At 37.6% G+C, this 19,132-nt stretch overlaps 1 protein-coding gene across 5 annotated transcripts in view; it reads left to right on the top strand.

Moving 5' to 3' along the window:
• The window catches only part of wge (BAH domain and coiled-coil containing protein winged eye), a 253,125-nt gene that overhangs the window by 183,590 nt on the left and 50,403 nt on the right, over positions 1-19,132 (top strand). For 4 of the 5 annotated variants that reach the window (XM_081731404.1, XM_081731407.1, XM_081731405.1 and 1 more), the window contains one exon: positions 12,179-12,322. The exons of the other annotated variant lie outside the window; for it this stretch is intronic. In XM_081731404.1, the coding sequence (XP_081587530.1) occupies positions 12,179-12,322 (144 nt within the window). The remainder of the gene's footprint in view (positions 1-12,178; positions 12,323-19,132) is intronic. 5 annotated transcript variants of the gene reach the window in all.

Genomic DNA, 19,132 nt, shown 5'->3' with positions numbered 1-19,132 from the left:
GTTTACGTCCTCATTACATAACGCATTTTTTTTTTTTTTTTTTTTTTGCTGTAGTTTTTATTTTTATTCACAGTTTTATATACAATCATCTAAACAAATAATTGTATCTAGTTCTTTTCGTTTTTATAAATAAATATTGATTTTGGGAAATTGCCTATATAAATTGAATTATGCAGAAGGGATTCAAAGACGCTACTAGACACCAGCGTGACTGTTGATGAACCCTGCAAGTATTGCAGTACAAAAAAAAAAAAAAAAAAAAACTCGCGTTTTGTGCTACCGCAGCATTGCATTTATGACACACACTTTTCTGGAATTAGTTGTTAGTAATCGTAATCACCACTTAAAACTGTCCTCGCGTTCTCACTTTAGCTATTTCTGAGAATATTATTTAAACCTTTTTGATTTGAATCATTGCCCACTCTGTTTTCCTAAGTGGTTTCGCATGTTAAACATAGGCTCTGTTTTCCTAATAAACACTTTTTCGTGAAATAATATTTTCCGCGATGGAACGATCCACGATTTGAAGAGCAAAGTAAGATATAAAAAACTAATTCTCAGATATTCATCTTGTACTGCATCTTTTAATTTCTGGAGAAATTGTGTTTATTAGCATTCTGGCACTGATTCAGGACAAACATAATTTGAAAAGAGGTAAACTGAAATCCTAAATCTAAAAAAGATGCTCGCAAACGAGATGTCCCTGCTTCTTCTCGTTTGCAGCCACTTCGAATCTGTGGTTGATGAGGAGGAGAACTCCTTTGCATCGTCGACACTGGCGAACTTCAAATACAGGAGGCATCCTGGATTAAAAAAAATAAAAATAAAAATAAAAAATAAAATAAAATAAAAGTCGTTGTCGGTTCTTCAGATCCTTTCACTTGCATTTTCGGCAGTATTTCCTCTTTGCCATTTACCGTGACTTAAATGGATGGGATCCCCTTGGGAAAACGATAGTATGCAATTTGCAAGAATTAAGACTGGTTAATGAAACTATCTCATGGAGTTAAAATATTATTACGGTACTACCAAACCATTTTCTAATACTTTGATTTGTTGACGAAAAAAAAACACTACAAATATATTCAGAATACAAGCATTTGTAATAAAAAAGTTCTACCCTTAAAGATATTTTTATTTAGCGTAATAACCGCCAAAATCTGCAAAATCGGCGAAAAACAAATCAAAAAGTGTTACGTAACGAAGGGAGGAGGGGTTCGGTCTTGCATTACAAAGTGTGACAAGGGGGAGGGAGGGGGTAAAAATTGGCCAAAAATAGCGTTACGGTGACCCGGACGGCCCCTTGTAGTACGTTATCGCTTTTATCTTTGTATGTCCACAAGACAAATTTGATCAAAACTAGCCTTCAGTTACTTGTGTTAACTGAAAAGCAGTATTTAGTAAATGATTCATGTTCGTTACGATGGTTATCCTTGATATTCGGATCATCTGTACTCATGGTCCAAAGCTTTGTCATTGGGACCATTCGCAGAAATTGATAAACAAGGATCAAAGAAGTTTATCCTACACAGGTTGTGGAGACTAAACCTTTTTTAACTTTTTTTTTTTTTTTTTTTTTTTTTTTTTTTTGTAAAAATAAATGTCTTCAAAAACTTCCGTGATAATGTTCTGTAGCACAAACGTAACTTGGCTCAGATATTGTACTTGTGTGTGTATAGTAACAGTAAAACAAGTGAATGTAATAAATTTTTTTCTCCATTTTTATTTGAGTGTATTAAGTAACCATAAAGGTTGAAAATATTTGTATGCAATACCTCTGCATGCTCTTCAGCCTAAGGTAGTTTAATTTTCAGCAACGATTTACTACAATTCATCAATATTAATACCATATTTTAATAGTGTGAGGTTAGTAAAGCGTTATTATTTTAAAAATATATTCGTGAATATATTATCGTATTATTGCGTGTATAAGGGGCTTTATTTAAAAAATGACGGCATAACATACTTGTATGTGGCAGCATAGCTAGTTATTTGATATGTGTGTATCTGGAACATACCGTAAGTCATGATTGTTGTTGGGTTAAAGTTACCCTCTATTCAATTAAGAGGAAGTAGTTAGGGCCTAGCACTTTTGTTGGTCTTTTTAAGGCTAAAATAAAGTTCTGGCCAAGTGTAGAAGTAGTTCTTTCAATTTCGGTTGTTTTCATTCAGCTAAGACTTAAAAACCTTTTCAGGCGAGTTCCGGCTTAAGCATGCTCATTTCCTCTGGATATTAAAGATGCGGGTTATACGCTTTAATAGATAAATAAATAAATACTTAGGAACGAATTGTTCGTTGGTGATAAGTAAGATAATTTCGCTTCGAGTTTTTTTTTTTTCTGAAGGATTTTTATGTCATTGAAGTGGAGGAAGACGAAATGTTTCGTGTGTGACTATCGAGTGAACACATCCACCAGGTGAGCGTCCTATCACCGAGCCATTACAACCATTTATCATCATATTTGCAAACAGATTAATGAAATACTTTAATTTTCCAGATAAACAAGGTAAGGAAATAAAAAATGCAGAGGAGAACACAAATTTGGAGTTAGGAAATGCGAAATGGAATTGCAGTCGCTACCCTCTTAAAATAGCAGGATTGTTCATAAGTACCAACATATACCCATAAACATTCAAACACTAATCATCCCATAAAGAAAGAAAGAAAAAAAAAAAAGATTCGTGAGATTTTTGAAAGTAGGGACAGATTTGCGGCTGGGCCCGTCTTTGCGGATGCTGACGATAGACGGAATAAAGAGCAGTATGAATAACAAACTAACCTTACTCAACCACAAAAAATTAAAACTAATGGGTAAGCCCCCTTTCTATTATTATCAACCATACATATAACACATTAAATTTTACACTCTGGACAAATTAGCCTAGTATGGTGAAACATCTTTTCCGTCTTTGAGAGTAAATAGACATACGATGTTATGTTTACGTCTTTTAATATACTTTCATAGTTACTTGTTGATCGTGATACGCAAACACCTCTAATTTTCATCATTTTGTCTTCGAAGTGTCCAAGTATTATCGATGCAGTGTCTCAACTTTAGCATTTAATGGTAATTAAGTATTATTCTTAATGCACAACTTTTTTTAAACTAGGTTCATTTTCACTGACCAATAGTTTTGAGATACAGCTCACATTTTGGCAACCAGTTCTCAATTGTAATGTTATATTTATCTTCATCTATATTAGAAAAGAAAAAATTACGATCACATTTATTATTGGGACGTTTGAGTAAACGGATGCTAAACTTTCACTCAGTACAGCAATTAAGAAAAGTGCCCAGCGAAAGGGTAAATTCCTGAAGAAAGATGAAACTTTCACTACTGCAGGAGTTATTATCCAGTATCATCTCTTCCAAATGATCTCCCAAACCATAACTCACCGTAACATACTACTGAGACAACCTACCAGTCGCCCTACGAAGCCGAAGTCTTACACTGTTCGCATCCAGCATATGTATCTACATTCGATATCGCAGACAATTCTCGAATCTTATCTCAAAAAGCGTTTACTAGATTTTCCATGGGAAATATATTTTGTCACTCAGGATACTACTCTGGAATTTCATTTCAATCTGTCGAAGAGCAAACTATAGCTCACAGATGACGAGAAGAACCCTAGCAGAAGTAGTGTGACGTAGGTATGGGCTCACCCACTTTTCGCACGGGGGTTTCAAAAGACACCACGGAGTAGCACACACATAACTTTACCCAGAGTGGCAGGCGACATCTAAGTATAGACCACACCTCAAAAACCGAAAATGGACTTGACCGTGTCATTGACCTTTCCCTGCTACCCCTGTTTTAGGGTTCTTCTCGTCATCCGTGAGCTTTACTTTTCTGCGTCTCTTTCTAGGTATTGAATTGGCCCCAAGGATGTAACACAGCTCGTCACAAGAAGAAACGTGATACCTTCACTTGTGTAGTGGAAGGCGTTCCTCTCACAGTGTCACTCGACTTAATATAAACACAACTTTGTCTCAAAGACATTCGCTTCCAGAGTGTGACTCAAATCATGTCATCTTAAGGTCAAATAAAACTAGTGCGGCTGTTCACTGATTATCCAGAACAAATCTATTCATAACTTTTGGGTGGACAATCAGCAGTAAACGTCACAAATATCTGTATCTTAGAGTAATGCTCGACCTAAAGCATGCTGGACGTGCTATCAATGTGGTCATCTGACTTTCCAATGTGGTAGCAAACCAGTCTGTAACAGGTGCGGAGATATCCATGACCCCCTCTGTGGCCGGTGGCTCACTAAACAATTTTGTGCTACTTGCAAAACAGATGGTCACTTCACTGGCGGAAGCACGTGCCCACTGAGACCTCTCAGCTCTCTAAAGACTCCCAGAGTCCTTTCAAATCCTGCATTGTACTAACCAACACAGAATCAAAGCGGGGCTTTTCAGAGTGACGAGAAACAGCCATCTCAGAATTCAACTTCCGTATCAAAAGAAGACCAATATAGTACACTAAATCGCACTCCACTCGAAAAGCGCACCAGAAGTCAGCATAAATAATCACGAGAAAAATAGAAGGCTGATGATTCCATCACACACCAAGAAGCTTCTCATAAAGATGATGCACTTTCCTACATAGAAGATGCTGTCAGTTCCGCAGTCAAGCAGATCATCGCCTGGGCCACCTCAATATGAACTACCACAGCCTTTCCGGATATTCATCATTCTTATCAGGCTATTTTACAATACACATACAAATTTTCCATCACTAGTTTAGGATTATTATTATCACAACCAACAAGCAACGGAGGCTACGTCAGCTGCAGCCTCATCTAACAAAAGGCACAAGGTTTTGCTTCCCCTACGTATCCAAAAGGTTCCAGTCTCACTCAAAAGAGTTTTTGTCATAATCAGAAAAGGTTTTGGCGACATCTCCAAACACTACTCCGGCTCTTAGTAAAACCATCCAGCATCAGGAAAAATTCACATCCAGAAACTCTTGCCTTCTTTTCGCTTTTCGTACTTAAAGCAAGCCATAACGGCAAACTCTGGACAAAATAACCTTTGGCTAAGTCCCTTCTTCCCTAGGAAAGATAAATAAATAAGCAACTGAGTGACTGACATCGCAGTCAGACTCCTCTTGGGTATTAGATTTCTTACGTTTGCGTTAAATATTACTAAGATACAGGGGTAAGCCCCTGGCATCTCATAACTATAGGGGCCTACTTTAAATTATTTTATAAATGTTTATACAAACTCCCGACCTCCGGGTTTTCGCCGCCTTTTGTGGGTGGCATAATCAACTACGCACACGAATTCTTTTATGCGTTTCAACGGTTGCAGCAAAGTGACAACAGCTAAAGCATTGAATTACTCTTACTGAAGATCACAAAATCCTATTTATAATACAAAATCATGTCAACTCTACATGTAACGCTAATTTATAAGAGTACACATTCAAGTTCGCATGTGTTGCTACATGCGCTACTTGTCTGCCTGATGCCAATAGATGCCGCTAGCATGCAGGCAATTAGCAATGTAAAACTATTATCACGGTTTAATTGCAACTTAAGAACTGCACTGTTTTAATTTAATCATTTCAAAATAGGACAAGGGCCGTAACCTTTAGATTTGAGTATTAATATTTGTATATTTCTATAGCAATGTATTATGTCGATTTAATTGCAACTAAAACTGTACTTTTTCAATTTAATTATTTGAAAATGGATGATAATAAATTTAATAATAATAATAATAATAATAATAACAACAATAATAATAATAATAATAATAATAATAATAATAATAATAATAATAATGTACAACAGGTCCGTATCCACGGGGAGCTAGGGTGGACCGGCCTCCTAAAGTTTCACAGCTCTCCCCTAAAATTTTCACGATAGGCTTGCAAATGAACTATAATGTGGTTGGGTCGGGCACCCTACATTTTTGGGCTCGCTACCGGCCTGATGTATAATAATGAAAAATCTTCGAGTTGTACGTCCCACGGTTATGCTGGTGAGGCTAAAGGAGACTGTGATGATGAGTAATGAATGAAATGGTGGAATGAAGAAAGTGGGAGGAAACGGGAGAACCCCGAGAAAACCCACGCACACGGTGTTTGTCCACCACAAAGGTTACTTGGCGGGGTTGGGATCGAACCCGGGACCCCAAGCACCAGAGGTGAACGCTCTACCACTGAGCCACCGCGGCCGCTATGTATAATAATGATCCTTTGTAGTTTATTACAAGGGCAGTGAAGAATTAGTTTTTAATTAAGCACGATTTTAACTTAGACTATAATATAGAGGGCCGAAATTTTGAGCGAAAGATTAGTAAATAATTATAATACGGAATTTTATTAAGTTACAGTGGTATTACTCCCTGGATGAGGTAAACTAGTGGCGTACGCAAAAGGAAGGGTTTCCGGATTTTGAACTCTCACCCAATGAACAAAATATTATGAAAAATAAGAACTTACTAATTAAGACATGTATATAAAAATCCTGAAACGATATTAACTTGCGGGCTTGAACCTGTCCTCCCCGCTCCTTTGATGGAATTTTACGTACAGTTCCTTAGTAATAACCATGCATTACTCTCAAAGAATTAGTATTTGCAGATGGCGGATATGTGGAAGTACTTGTGACACTGTCGGCTTCCACTGCATTCGACGGCGACATTGTCAAGTGTTTAGCCAACCTCTGCCCTAATCGAAAATCACTTCTACCTGTCATTTTGTTTGGGTCTTGAATCATTTCAGTTTATGTCCCGAGTGTAGACACGAAGAAAGTAAAATATTTCATTCATTTAGAATCATATCCACCAAATATACTCGGAGTACGAAGTTAGTCACCGTGGTCATCCTCAAAGTTTCATGTCACATCGAGCTATTAATCTCCATAATCACATGCTACAAGTCCTGATCAATTTAGCGGAAACACTTGGAAAACATGGAACTTATCTGCTTAATATTGCGTTGGACTACCTTTCGCTCCACAACAGCTCTGATGCAACGTGGAATAGAACCATGAAGATTGCGAATGGTAACAAGTGGAATATTACACCATTCTGCGTGCAGTTAAACACTTAGGGCCGTATACAGAGTCGTTTCGACGCGTGATTAGTGCCACACTAAAGAGTTAGACTAACATGTTTCTTGCAGTAGTCAGGCCTTTAGTGTGATGCTGATGACTGCATAAGGCGGTTAGTTTCGTGAAAGAGAGAATGAAGATAATCTGCGCCGGATCGTGTCTCCAAAATGGAACATAGATGTTCAATTTTTCAGCTCCAGAGATTCGGAGGGTCAGAGAAGGTTTTCAGGTTCATCCTGATGTTCCTCAAACAATTGCACTTGTGTGAATGGACGCATTATCATCCTAGAATATGGCACCATTACCCGGACTCAACATCTACACTATAGGGTGCACATGGTCCCCTAAATTGCCAACATAATCACGAGGAGTGAGCGACCGGTAAGCGTCAGAACAGAACCCGCTGAAAGCCAGGATATCGCGGCCCACAGCATCACAGAGCCACCACCATGTTTCACGGTTGAGCAAAGATATACTGCGGATTATACGCTTCTTTGGGTGTATGGTAGAGGTGTGCATGGGCCGGAATTTTTAGCCCGGGCCCGGCCCGGGCCGTGAATTTATAATGTGAGGCCCGACCCGAGTCCGAAACATGTTTTAGCATTTAAGCCCGAGCTCGTGTGATAATCAAATGAGCCTGAAATAAGCCCGAATTACAGAAACTTAATAATTAACCCAAAATTGAATTTTTTATTTATGTGCTTTGTAGGCCGAGTCCAGCCCGCAGGCTCGGCCCGAGCCCATGCAGGCCTCTAGTAGGCCTATACGCCACACACAAACAATCCGCGGTTTGAAATAAGATAAACAATGGCTCATGCGACCATATCTCATGTTTTGTCGTCAGCGGTCCATGTTGCATGTTCACTAGGGTGACGAGATTCTGACAAGCGAAAAGTAGGACACAAGTATAATAAATAGTATATGATAGTTTGCTGCGTCGGCAATACGCATACCCTTATTTCATTTAACGTTATAAGTTAATCATTCGTCTTTGTTGAAAAGAAAAGTACTAAACAAAAGTATTCCACAATTCAACACAGCTCCAAATACTTTGATGAATGACAAAGTGGTTTATTTTTATGAACGTACAGTGAAACTTCGTGTTGAACTAAAAAAAATAATAATAAATCGATTTTCGGAGCGTGGTATTATTTTAAGGAATGAGAGAAAATTTAGACCGATTCGAGGAAAATTCTACTTAACTTGGTTAGGAGTAGATACTGTTATAAATTGGAAAAGAAACTTTTTCTATCTTACGGATATCTCAACAAGCTCTTCTCAGTAAAAACAGTGTATTGCAAAACAATGGTCTAATCTTTTGAGGAGTGTTAAAAAACACAGCAGTTCACAGGGGCGGATCCAAGGGGAAGCAATCGGGACGATCCCCCCCCCCCTTTCCCCAGAAGAGGAAACTTTCTTATTTTATATATAAAAAACCCATCCCAGAGTTTGGAGCTCTTAAAAGCAGCTCTAAGTAGTAGTATTACAACTCACTGCTCCCCCCAGAAGTCCGTCCTGGATCTGCCCCTGGCGGTTCATCATTCACGAAAAGAGTGTCTGTGATTCAAAATGTTGTGAATAAAGAATGAAATATTAAGATATTGGAAATACGTTAACTCAGGACATTTCGCAGGACATTTAAAAAAAGAACATTTCGGAGGACATTTTTAAAAACAATGACATTTCTCGATTTTCTAGGTGGCCTCGCAACACGCAGAACAGCTAATTGAAAAACAGTACTGCACTGCGAAAATCAGTACATCTGGTCACCCTATTGTTCACGGACCATTGGCGTCGTGCTAAGGCGTTAGGATTCTTAAAAGGGTTTCATCCGGTCAACCCTACCCGTAACCCGTGAGTCCATCTGCTACTTGCACTGCAGTCGCAAGACACTTCTGAGGCCGATATGGTTTTGTTGTGAGTTTTGTAGGCCGTCATTACCTTGGAGATTGTCCCTCGCGACACTCCCAACACATTTGCCACTTTTATCGCGCTCGCACCTCAGTAGAGCGCCAACAATTTTTCCACTTCGCAAATCAGAGATGCCACCCATTTCATACTATCATTGTGTACTCAGTTCACTGCACACTGTCCATCAAATGCTTGTCAAGTAGTACGGAGTTTCCCGTAACATACCACCATAAGGAAGAGACCGGCGCTGTGATCGTCTCCTGACTGTTGCCAACCTAGACATCTGATGTGTTTTCAATTGCAGGTGTTTGTATTAAATTGATAAGTGACTGTACTTGATATTGCCATTAAGAACATATTTTAATCGTTCTCTGTGATCTCACAAGAACAAACTTCCGATGCACTTTCAATACCGTACGTATTTGACATTAAAATAGCTAAGATATTAATTCCCCATTTGACATGAAGAATACCCCACTATGCGAGTTTAGTGATTTCAGTGAAACAGATACGACGTATTAGTATATTTTTATTATGGAATACATACAAAGAAAAAATATATACTTTTGCTTTCATCCAGTGGTCATACACTAACCCAGTTCAGTTGACAGCGCTGTCTTACGCTGCCTCTTTCCCTCCGAAAGTCAAGTGTAATAGTAATTAAGGCACTCTACTACTGTAATTCATTACCTTGCTTGAACTTACATGCATCATCAAGAACAAATACTAATTAATGTGTACATAATGACGCTGAATATTAAAAATGCGTAAAAAGTATGCCATGTACGTTCGATTGAGAAAAGCGAACTGATACGAAGTACACTTGTCACCGCGTTGGAGCCAGTCAACGCACAAAAATTACCCATGTACGGCGCTAGTTGAATTCTGTGTTGTTTAGAAGTTGCTGTGTTTTGCATACTTATACAGCACTAAGGCTATCAAGAATGGGACTTTACTGCTAACATATGGTTCGAACGGAACTTGAATCCGATACAGTTGGCGAATATACAAACTTACTCAAAATCAATCCTTGCAATATACCGCGGCCGTTCCTGATCATGTTATTTGCCTTCAAGAGAGCTGGGTTATATTACTAAATCACAGTCTCTGGCTCTTAGAGACGGAGCTCAGCTTGAAATTGAGTATGGTTTTGTGGGCAATGTTATAGCCCTTTTTTATATTAAATTCGCGCTCACTTTTTAAAATTAGGCTAACTCATTATATTAAAAAAAAATTTAAAAAAATACAACCTTGGGATTATTTCAGTAAGTTTAATTTCTTTTGCTTTCTTTATATTACACAATACATTGGTTGAGAATTCCTGTTTTAAATTTATCTTGGAGAGAAAATTTATATTTTTTGCCTGAAAATTCATAGAAATTCTTTATGTGTACGATACAGTAGGCCTATTCATAAACTGCAACGGGTCTGCGTGAGGATTAAAAATAAAGGTACTATGTCTTGCTGAAATTAATTCACTTGCCCTTTCCTCCGCCTTAAGTCGTGGGAAATTACGAAGTATAAGTATTAAATAAACTTAAAAAAATCATTGTTAGTTACGTAGATTTATGTTACTTTTCAAGGTCGCAGTGGCCAGTGGTGACCTACAGCGCACAAGACAAGATTTGAGGCTGTCTCCTCTCGAAAATGTGCTGTAAAAGTGATGTCTCGACTCGAAAAATGTATATTTCTCTATTGAAAGATCTGTGTTGCGACTCAAAAATTCTGTCTTTTCTCGTCTCGTGCGCATCTCTATACAGTGCTCACCTCTCCACTATGTTGTATCCCTCGTTCGATCTCAGCTTTCATTAGGTAGACTTTGTGGTAGATAAATACACACATGGATGATAGCTGTGTGTCTGGCTAAGTTTTCTCGGCGTTGTTCGTTTCCTCCCACTTTCTTCGTTCCATCATTTTCATCCATCTCATCTTCGTCTCCCTTAACCTTGGTATATATGCGTAGGACGTTAAACTAGTAAAGGTAAATGGTAATTTAGGAAGGCAAAATTGTCAGTGTAATGAATGTAACATAGCACTCTAATTTGAAATACATTTTATTTGTAGTTAATGAAAAGTAGCAAACAATAGAGACCGACCGATATTTTAATTTTTAGAACACGATTCAATATTTGCAAGCTACTGTACGAAAAATAAATTCTGCTGAAGACAGTAAAGAGGGTCATGCGAAACGTACATTTATAAATGAATGGGATATTAATAACCACTGTTAAAAAGTCACAGTTACCAATTGACTTCATTAACGAGCTCGTTGAGATAAACACTTAGCTGTTGCAAAAGACAGAAATCAGAAAATCGATTTCGTTCAAGAGATATCGTAAGGAGTAACGACGTACTAACATTATGTGATCCTAATAAGGTTTCCATGCATTATTTATTGTTGATGAAATTAGTATAGATGAAAGTTGCAACTCACAGACCAAAGATTAATTGAGCCGGCAAATATGTAAGTCATCGGTAACGCAAAAACTGGGATAATTAGTGTATAAGAAAACAGGTAGAAAACTGCATTCAGTGCCTTCTCGGCTTTCGATGCCGGAAATTCGCAATTTTTATAGGGAATTCGGTATCACAGAAATTTTGTTTTTAATAAAATAATAATCGCACTAAGAAATGCAAAATATCCCGACACGAAAGAGTTGAAGATTCAGTGTGAAGATGCAACAATGTGTGTTTAATTTCGATTCACCAAATAAAGATACATATATATATATATATATATATATATATATATATATATATATATATATATATATATATATATATATATATATATATCAGCGTGATAGAATATGATTTTTTATCAGGCTAAAATATGCAAATGGTAACTGCAGGCGATATAAGACAATAGAACTTTGTTATGTAAGATAACTAACGTGTCATCTCGTAATACTTCTGTTGCAAGCGTTAATATTTGAATATTTCCTTACATTTTGCGCTAGGAGTAATAATACACTGTGTGTCATTAAAGCCATATCAAACTCAAAATAACAGAATCAGCTATCTGTATTCAGTTTTCAGTTAATTTTTCTTTCTATCCTTCCTGCTACGCTAGCGCCACTGTGGACATCTGCAGAACCTTTTTCATTGGTATGGGCGCTGCAGTGGGAAGTAGCATACCATTTTACATTTTGCGTTGTTCTGTACTTCCTCTTATTATCTCTCTTTCCTAAACAGCTGGAGAGGCGGTGCTACGGCCAGCCCAGTGCGAAGAGGCGTCAGCGCGTGTGACCAATGGAATCCCTCCATGGGCGGCGCAAGCACCTCAAGGTCCCGCCCTTACTCCTCCTACTCTATGGCTCGGACAGGGCCAGTACCCAGGTGAGTGCTTATGATTTGTTTTCTCATATTTAAATACCTCCTTCTACTAACTCCCTACATGCTTGTATGTGTAAAAACAGGTTTTGCGCTCGTCAAGTACTCGTCCGTCACCCTTTGGCACGCCTCTTTAATTTTATCTTCAGCTCTTTTAGTGTAATTGTATTGGAACCTGTTAACAGACTTTATTATTATTATTATTATTATTTTAAATTGAAGAGTGCCAGTTGTAATATTCATTCCGACTCCACCTCTTTTAAATAACAGATTATTTGAAATGCGCTTTCATAAATGATGAAGATTTACCATATTATTATAGACTGATGTTGAAAAGTGTTAGAATAGCGTATACTCAATCCAGGTTTTAGTAAACAAGAGTCGGGCTTCGTATTAAGACTGTTAACAAATTCGTCATAATACGTGTCGCAGCCGTTAGTTTGTTGAAATTACTTTTTGATATCCATTAAGTTTTAGTAATTTAGTCATGCGGTAGTCCAATTTTTTTCACTTATTGCAATTGAAAATTACAATAGATATTCAGGTTTTTAAAATTATTTTTTGAATATACAAATTACGAATTAGATCTAATCAGTGTATCAAATTGTGTTATGTATACAATAAAGTAAAGTGTTATGTATACAATAAATAGTTATTGAAAAATAAGGAACAAAAAATGCGTAATGTTCCAGTATACAGTAACTCTTACTTAGTGTCACATGTGTGAGAAGTTAATGGAGTAATAATGATAGTTAATATTGCATACTATAAGGTTCTTGATTCTTGTAAAAAAAAAAAAAAAAAAAAAAAAAAGTGTGAATAATCAGGGGGTGAGAGAAGCTCCATTCTGAAGACAGCATATTACCCTCTGTAATGAGTTTAAAAATATTCTTAGGGAGGAAACAGGGTCGCCCTTAGTGAGGGGAAGAAGCCCTAAAAGTGTCGAGGGCTTGGAACGTTTGAGAACTATTGCAGAAAAAAAAAATCTTCTTTTAAGTTTTCTTCATTCAATTGTAATATTGTCAAGTTTGAAATTTCCGATAGCGACAAACTAATAGCTTTTCCAGAGATTTTATTAAATAAAATAATTTATAATATATGTTTAAGTATTTCGCGACTTTGTAAACACCGTTTGATAACAAGAATAAAGTTAGCGACTACGATGTTTTCACAAAAACGATGCTGGCAACAATGATGATGACCATGCGGGATAGGGGAATACTTGTGAATATTTTCTAGGGCTAATGCATAAAAGTACCGATATGTTGATGTGTATAAGCATTTTTTTTTATCCTTCTCTCTCTCTCTCTCTTTTTTTTTTTTTTTGTTTGTTAAGTAATTAAAAAAACAGATGAAGGAAGATGTATGATACTAAAATTGTTTTACATAACGTAGAAATGAGTTAAATATTATGGTTGCATTTGTATTACTTCTTGATATACAATATTCTATTCTGTATCTATTGATATAAGTCATCCAGAGGTTTTTAATTTCACTTGATATCAGTGTGTGTGGCAAAAAATTAAAATTCTGATAAGAAAATTGTATGTTTTAAACTTAAGCTGTAGGGTTATAGCACGACGCATATCAGTGCTTCAGAAGTGCATTTGATGCATATTATTCTGTTTTGGACAATCCTTGATAGTAATAGAATTCAGGGTACTCAGAGGAGGATGCCATGATGCGCAGAGCATCGTGTGTAATTTCGGGGGACAGAAACATTCCATGTAATTTTGTTTTCTGTCTAAAATTATTGTACAGTTTCATCTTAAACTATGAATAATGCATTGGAACTATCCTCTATCTTCTCTACGGGGTGTGTCAATGGCAGAGCGTTTGCCTCAGGTGAATGAGGTCCTTGGTTTGATTCCAGCTCGCGCAAAATGCATTTTGTGGTGGACAAACACTATGTGCGTGGATTTTCTCGGGGTTCTCCCGTTTCCTCCCACTTTCTTCGTTCCACCATTTCATTCATTTCTGATCATCACCATCTTCTTTAGCCTAATCGGCATAGATCTAATCGTGGGACGTAAAACTTAAAGATTTCATTTCTAGTGGGTGTGATTATAATTATTAACGGAAGATAGTGTTTGATTTGGGGTTGTAAATTCATCACTTGGAACATTTTCTCTAATTCTGGGCAATTACCAGAATTACTTCGTCCAATTTGTATTCATTGTGGGTTGTGGGGAAAGGGAGATATTAACACTAGAGAAGAGAAAAAGGATTGTTTAAGCTTAAGAGTAGCCACTACTTAATTTAAGAGGGAATATATCCAAAAACTAAAGACTCACCATGGGGCATGTGGAGACGGACACCGCTAAATATAACGTTCGAATAATTAGTCTAAGAAAAATAAGGATTGGGTTCAAGCTTCTGAATCACTAAACTTAAATTATACGCATTTCTCACCAATTAAATTAAAATAAAATACAGAAAAGTAATGAAATTTTAGAAACTGTCGTTTCAGTTAAAAGAGAAATGTTTCTTCATATTTTGTAAATCAGTGATGGAATAGGTTATGGATCACAGGGTCACGACTTTTTTCCTGGCCATCTGGGTCTGGGTCTAGCTTCTAAGATCCGGTCTGACCCAAACATATACCAGGAGACCTAGACAGATCCGGTGACAGACAAATCCATCGATCCGGAAGCAACAGAATAATGAAATCGGCAGCAATACTATAAAATTTTATACTGAATTAAATAGCGTTCCCTACTCGAGCTTAAACATTCATTTCTTTGATTCCAGATGTGACACTTCTTAACCAAGAAAGAATGGCTTGAATACTATAAAAAAAAAAAAAAAATAATAATAATAATAGTGATTGTTGAACATAGACTATGCAAACGATTTAACAAAACTGTTTGGGTGGGCTCAGGGGCATTGTTAATATTCTAAACGACAAGTTTTACGGGTTCGCTTGATTAAACTTTGACGGACCCTCATCGAAAAACATATAGTTTATCTTTTCTGTGATTCTGATACGTTTATACTCTGATAATCGTTATAGTTATCTTCCAGTGCAATGCTTTGACACAAATACTAGGAACAATAGCAATCATTTGCCCAATGTTTTTCATTGAGAATGACTCGATATAGCTTCCGCCCTTGCGCATTTGGCGTCACAGCTCTCTCTCTCTCTGCTACTCGCCTGCCCCTGCTCGCAGTTGCTCGATATGGCTTTGTACACTTCGCGGTAAGAAACACCTTCTGCGAAACATCATATTTGTAGAAGTTGTATAACGCTGACAAAAACCTTAATACATAAATTGTGGTGTGATTTTTCGAGCCCTGGCACTGGCGCTGTTCATTTCCGCGTTTCTTCGTGCGTTCACTCAGTTCTTTAACACTGCTCAACGCCATCTTTGTGGCAGATCGGTAACCCAGGCCAGACCTGTGTAAACCGCAACACCGGAATCTTGGTGTTGAAATGACACGCTAAAGTGGTAGGCATACTTTGATCACTGGCCTGTGCTAAAATTGAATTGTATTAACACCGTCTTTTTTTTTTTTTTTTTTTTTTTTTTTTTTTTTTTGTACTATTAACAAAATGTGAATGCAACATATCTGTTGTTAACGTAAAAACTCCGTTACCTGTAATTACACTTTTTCTGTTTACAAAAAACAGAACTGAGCGGCACATCAAAACTGTAGTGTTGGATGGGAATCTTATGATCATGAAAATTTTATGCTAGTATAGCCAACGTATAATATATATGTCCAGAAGCCGAATCATGACATAATATTCGTCATTAAGAGGGGGGCAAAAGCAAGATATTTAAACCAGTTAAAGACTAAAAATTTTGTATCAAAACTACGATTTATAGAAGAACAAAATTCTAATCAATTATGTATCATGAGTGTACAGGAAATCAGATCCAACGAGAAAGTTTAAAAGTGGGTATGACTTTGGTGAAGGTGTATGCCAGGAAAATTCAAGACAGTCATTTCAAATTCAATGGTCTGTGACGTCGCAGGTTGGTGCTCGTGTTCTCAGTAAACCACCCACAGTCGGCAGGCAGCATACCTACCATTGATAGAAGACAGTGATGGTAGGGAAGCAAGGAGTAGTACAACCGTGTGCAACAGCCGGCCCGCGGGCCATATGCCCTGTTTTCCAGCCCGCTGGTCAGTTATTGAAAACAATAATTATTATAAGTTTTCTTTTAACCTGAAATTTTCCATCGATCACACAGTGGGAAACGTGGTAACGCCCTGAAGACAAGCACTTGGCAAGCGCAGGTACGGTACTTGGGGGCAATTTCCCTCGGTATAAGGATTGCTAGATGTACCGACAAAGTTATAAATACATTATTCTGCTCTTCTTTTGTGAGTAAATATTCTGATACCAGTATAACAGTTGTTTTGTGTTATTGTGATGTAGATATATATATCCCTCCTCTACGTTGCTCCGTCGAAGTAAAATATTAAATATCGTTCCAGGCCTGAACTTCATCTATGTTGAAAATTTGATCGAGATCGGTCTGGTGTTTCAAGAGTTATATATATTCTTCCCCTCCTCCTCCCCTAGGTTCTACCATCAAAGTGAAACTTTAAAAAGACTTTCCAGTTCCGAACCTCATACATGTCAAAATTTTGATTGAGATTAGTTGGATGGTTCAGCAGTTATTAAGTCACAAACTTAGTAACTTCTATTTTTATTTATATATTGATTTTTGTACATCTCCCCCTCCACCTCCTCCTTCCCTACGTTGCTCCGTCAAAGTGAACTGACAAATAACATTCTAGGCTTGAACCTCATTTATGTTAAAAATTTAATCGAGATTGTCGTTTGGTTCAAGAATTATTAAGTTTTATTTATTATGTTATAACTCCCCCTTCTCCCCTCCCATAAATTTTACCGTCAAAGTGAAATGATTATAACATTCCTAGGTAACGTCATCTATGTTGAAAATTTTATCGAGATCAGTCGGGTCACAAATATAGTCACTTTCAATTTTATAATATAGATTTATTGTTGTAGTGGCCTATAATGTTATATCGCTCAATCCTCGATGTGCTGTATACCTAAGGAGGCTAAAAGTTATACTGATAAACGCATAAGAATCTGCCCATGAAATCAAACTTGCGGTCACATGCACTAAGTTTTTGTCAATGTCTTGAAAACGTTCTTTCGATATTAATTTTATGAGCACACATTAAAAATTTCCAACGGATGCTTCAGTCTCGGAGCCAAGGCCATACCCATGTAGTCGACACCTTTGGTGTACGGAATTACCGATGTTCAATACTACATTTCTCTTTAGTTTTGGAAGAAGAAAACCACTGATATGCTTTGAAATAAGGGATGCGCACGAGACAAGATTTGAGGCTGTCTCGTCTCGAAAATGTGATGTAAAAGCGATGTCTTGACTCGAAAAATGTATATTTCTCTATTGGAAGAGCTGTCTCGACTCGAATTTTGTCAGGAAAATTCTGTCTCGACTCGTCTCGTGCGCATCCCTATTTGAAATGAAATGAAGTATCTAGTTTAACGTCCCACGAAATGAAATAAAATTTTTGAGTTTTACGTCCCACGATTATGCCGGTTAGGCTAAAGGAGACGGTGATGATGAGAGATGAGTAAAATGAAGAAAGTGGGAGGAAACGGGAGAACCCCGAGAAAACCCACGCACATGGTGTTTGTCCACCACAAAGTTCACTTGGCGGGAGCAGGGTTTGAACCTGAGACCCCAAGCACCAGAGGTGAACGCTCTACCACTGAGCCACCGCGGCTCTTAACGTCCCACGATTATTCACCAAGGCAAAGGGAGACGGCGATGATGAGAAATGACTGAAGTGGTGGAATGAAAAATGTAGGAAAGGGGAAAACGCCGAGAAAATCCACGCACACGGTGTTGATCCACCAAAAAAGCTCACATGGTGCAATATGACACCTGTGGGGCTTGAAAACGAGCAGTATCTTCAGAAAACGCGAACAACCAATTCAGAAAACGACATACTGTAGCTATATTCTAGAGGGGCAGATCGACTCACACGGATTGCACAAACTACTGGGAATACATTCACTCCAGTAGCATTTTTACTGAAGCCAAGAAATCCATCCCCTTCTTTTTTACATTCTATAAAAAAATCAAAGACCAGTACTTGTGCAAGACTCATGCTTAAGAGTCTTGATCTTGGTCTTGCTCTTGCAAGTATGGTCTTGGTCTTGCATCGGGATTTCTGGTCTTGGTCTTGGTCTTGGTCTTGGTCTTGCATGCAAGACTCTTGCAAAAACTGCAAGACCAAGACTCTTGCGCTCATTACTAGCGTAGTCGATGGTTTTGCAGACACTTTCATAATTAACAGGCAACACTTGTTTTATTTATTCCATCCCACCACCCTCCTCCCCCTCTTTCTTTTCTCAACGTGTTCCCTTTCCCCTGACTGATCGTAAAAGCCCACTTTTACGTCGTACATCGGAAAGTTGAAAATGACTGATTTAAGGGGTGTATCGTGGATCTTTGGGGATGAGCACCAATGCTTATAAGATTAAAAAAGAAAAACTTTCTTATGCCCTTGATTCAGAAATGAAAATTTAAAAAAATCCGAAATACCCCCCCCCCCCTAATTTTGTGTTTACTGTCACTTAATGCAGAAGAAATGCCGACTGGCTCTTCGACCTATCAGTCAACGCCATGTGTAGACCATTTTTATTCATTACTAGCGTCAATTACTCGCTTCACTGGATTAAAATAAGAAAAAATTAGCAATGTGTTCCGTTAGTCAGTCACTTTTCACTATTACTGAAGCGCTGTCTGATATCGATCATTTTTACATATTCCCCTCTCCCCCAAGTCACCGGGCTGA

The sequence above is a fragment of the Thermobia domestica genome, chromosome 11 (assembly GCF_964235325.1).
Source record: "Thermobia domestica chromosome 11, izTheDome1.hap1.1, whole genome shotgun sequence".
In the NCBI taxonomy this organism is placed as follows: Eukaryota; Metazoa; Arthropoda; class Insecta; order Zygentoma; family Lepismatidae; genus Thermobia; species Thermobia domestica.
The sequence above is the reverse complement of the archived record's forward strand: the minus strand, read 5'-3'. Positions and strand labels throughout refer to the sequence as shown.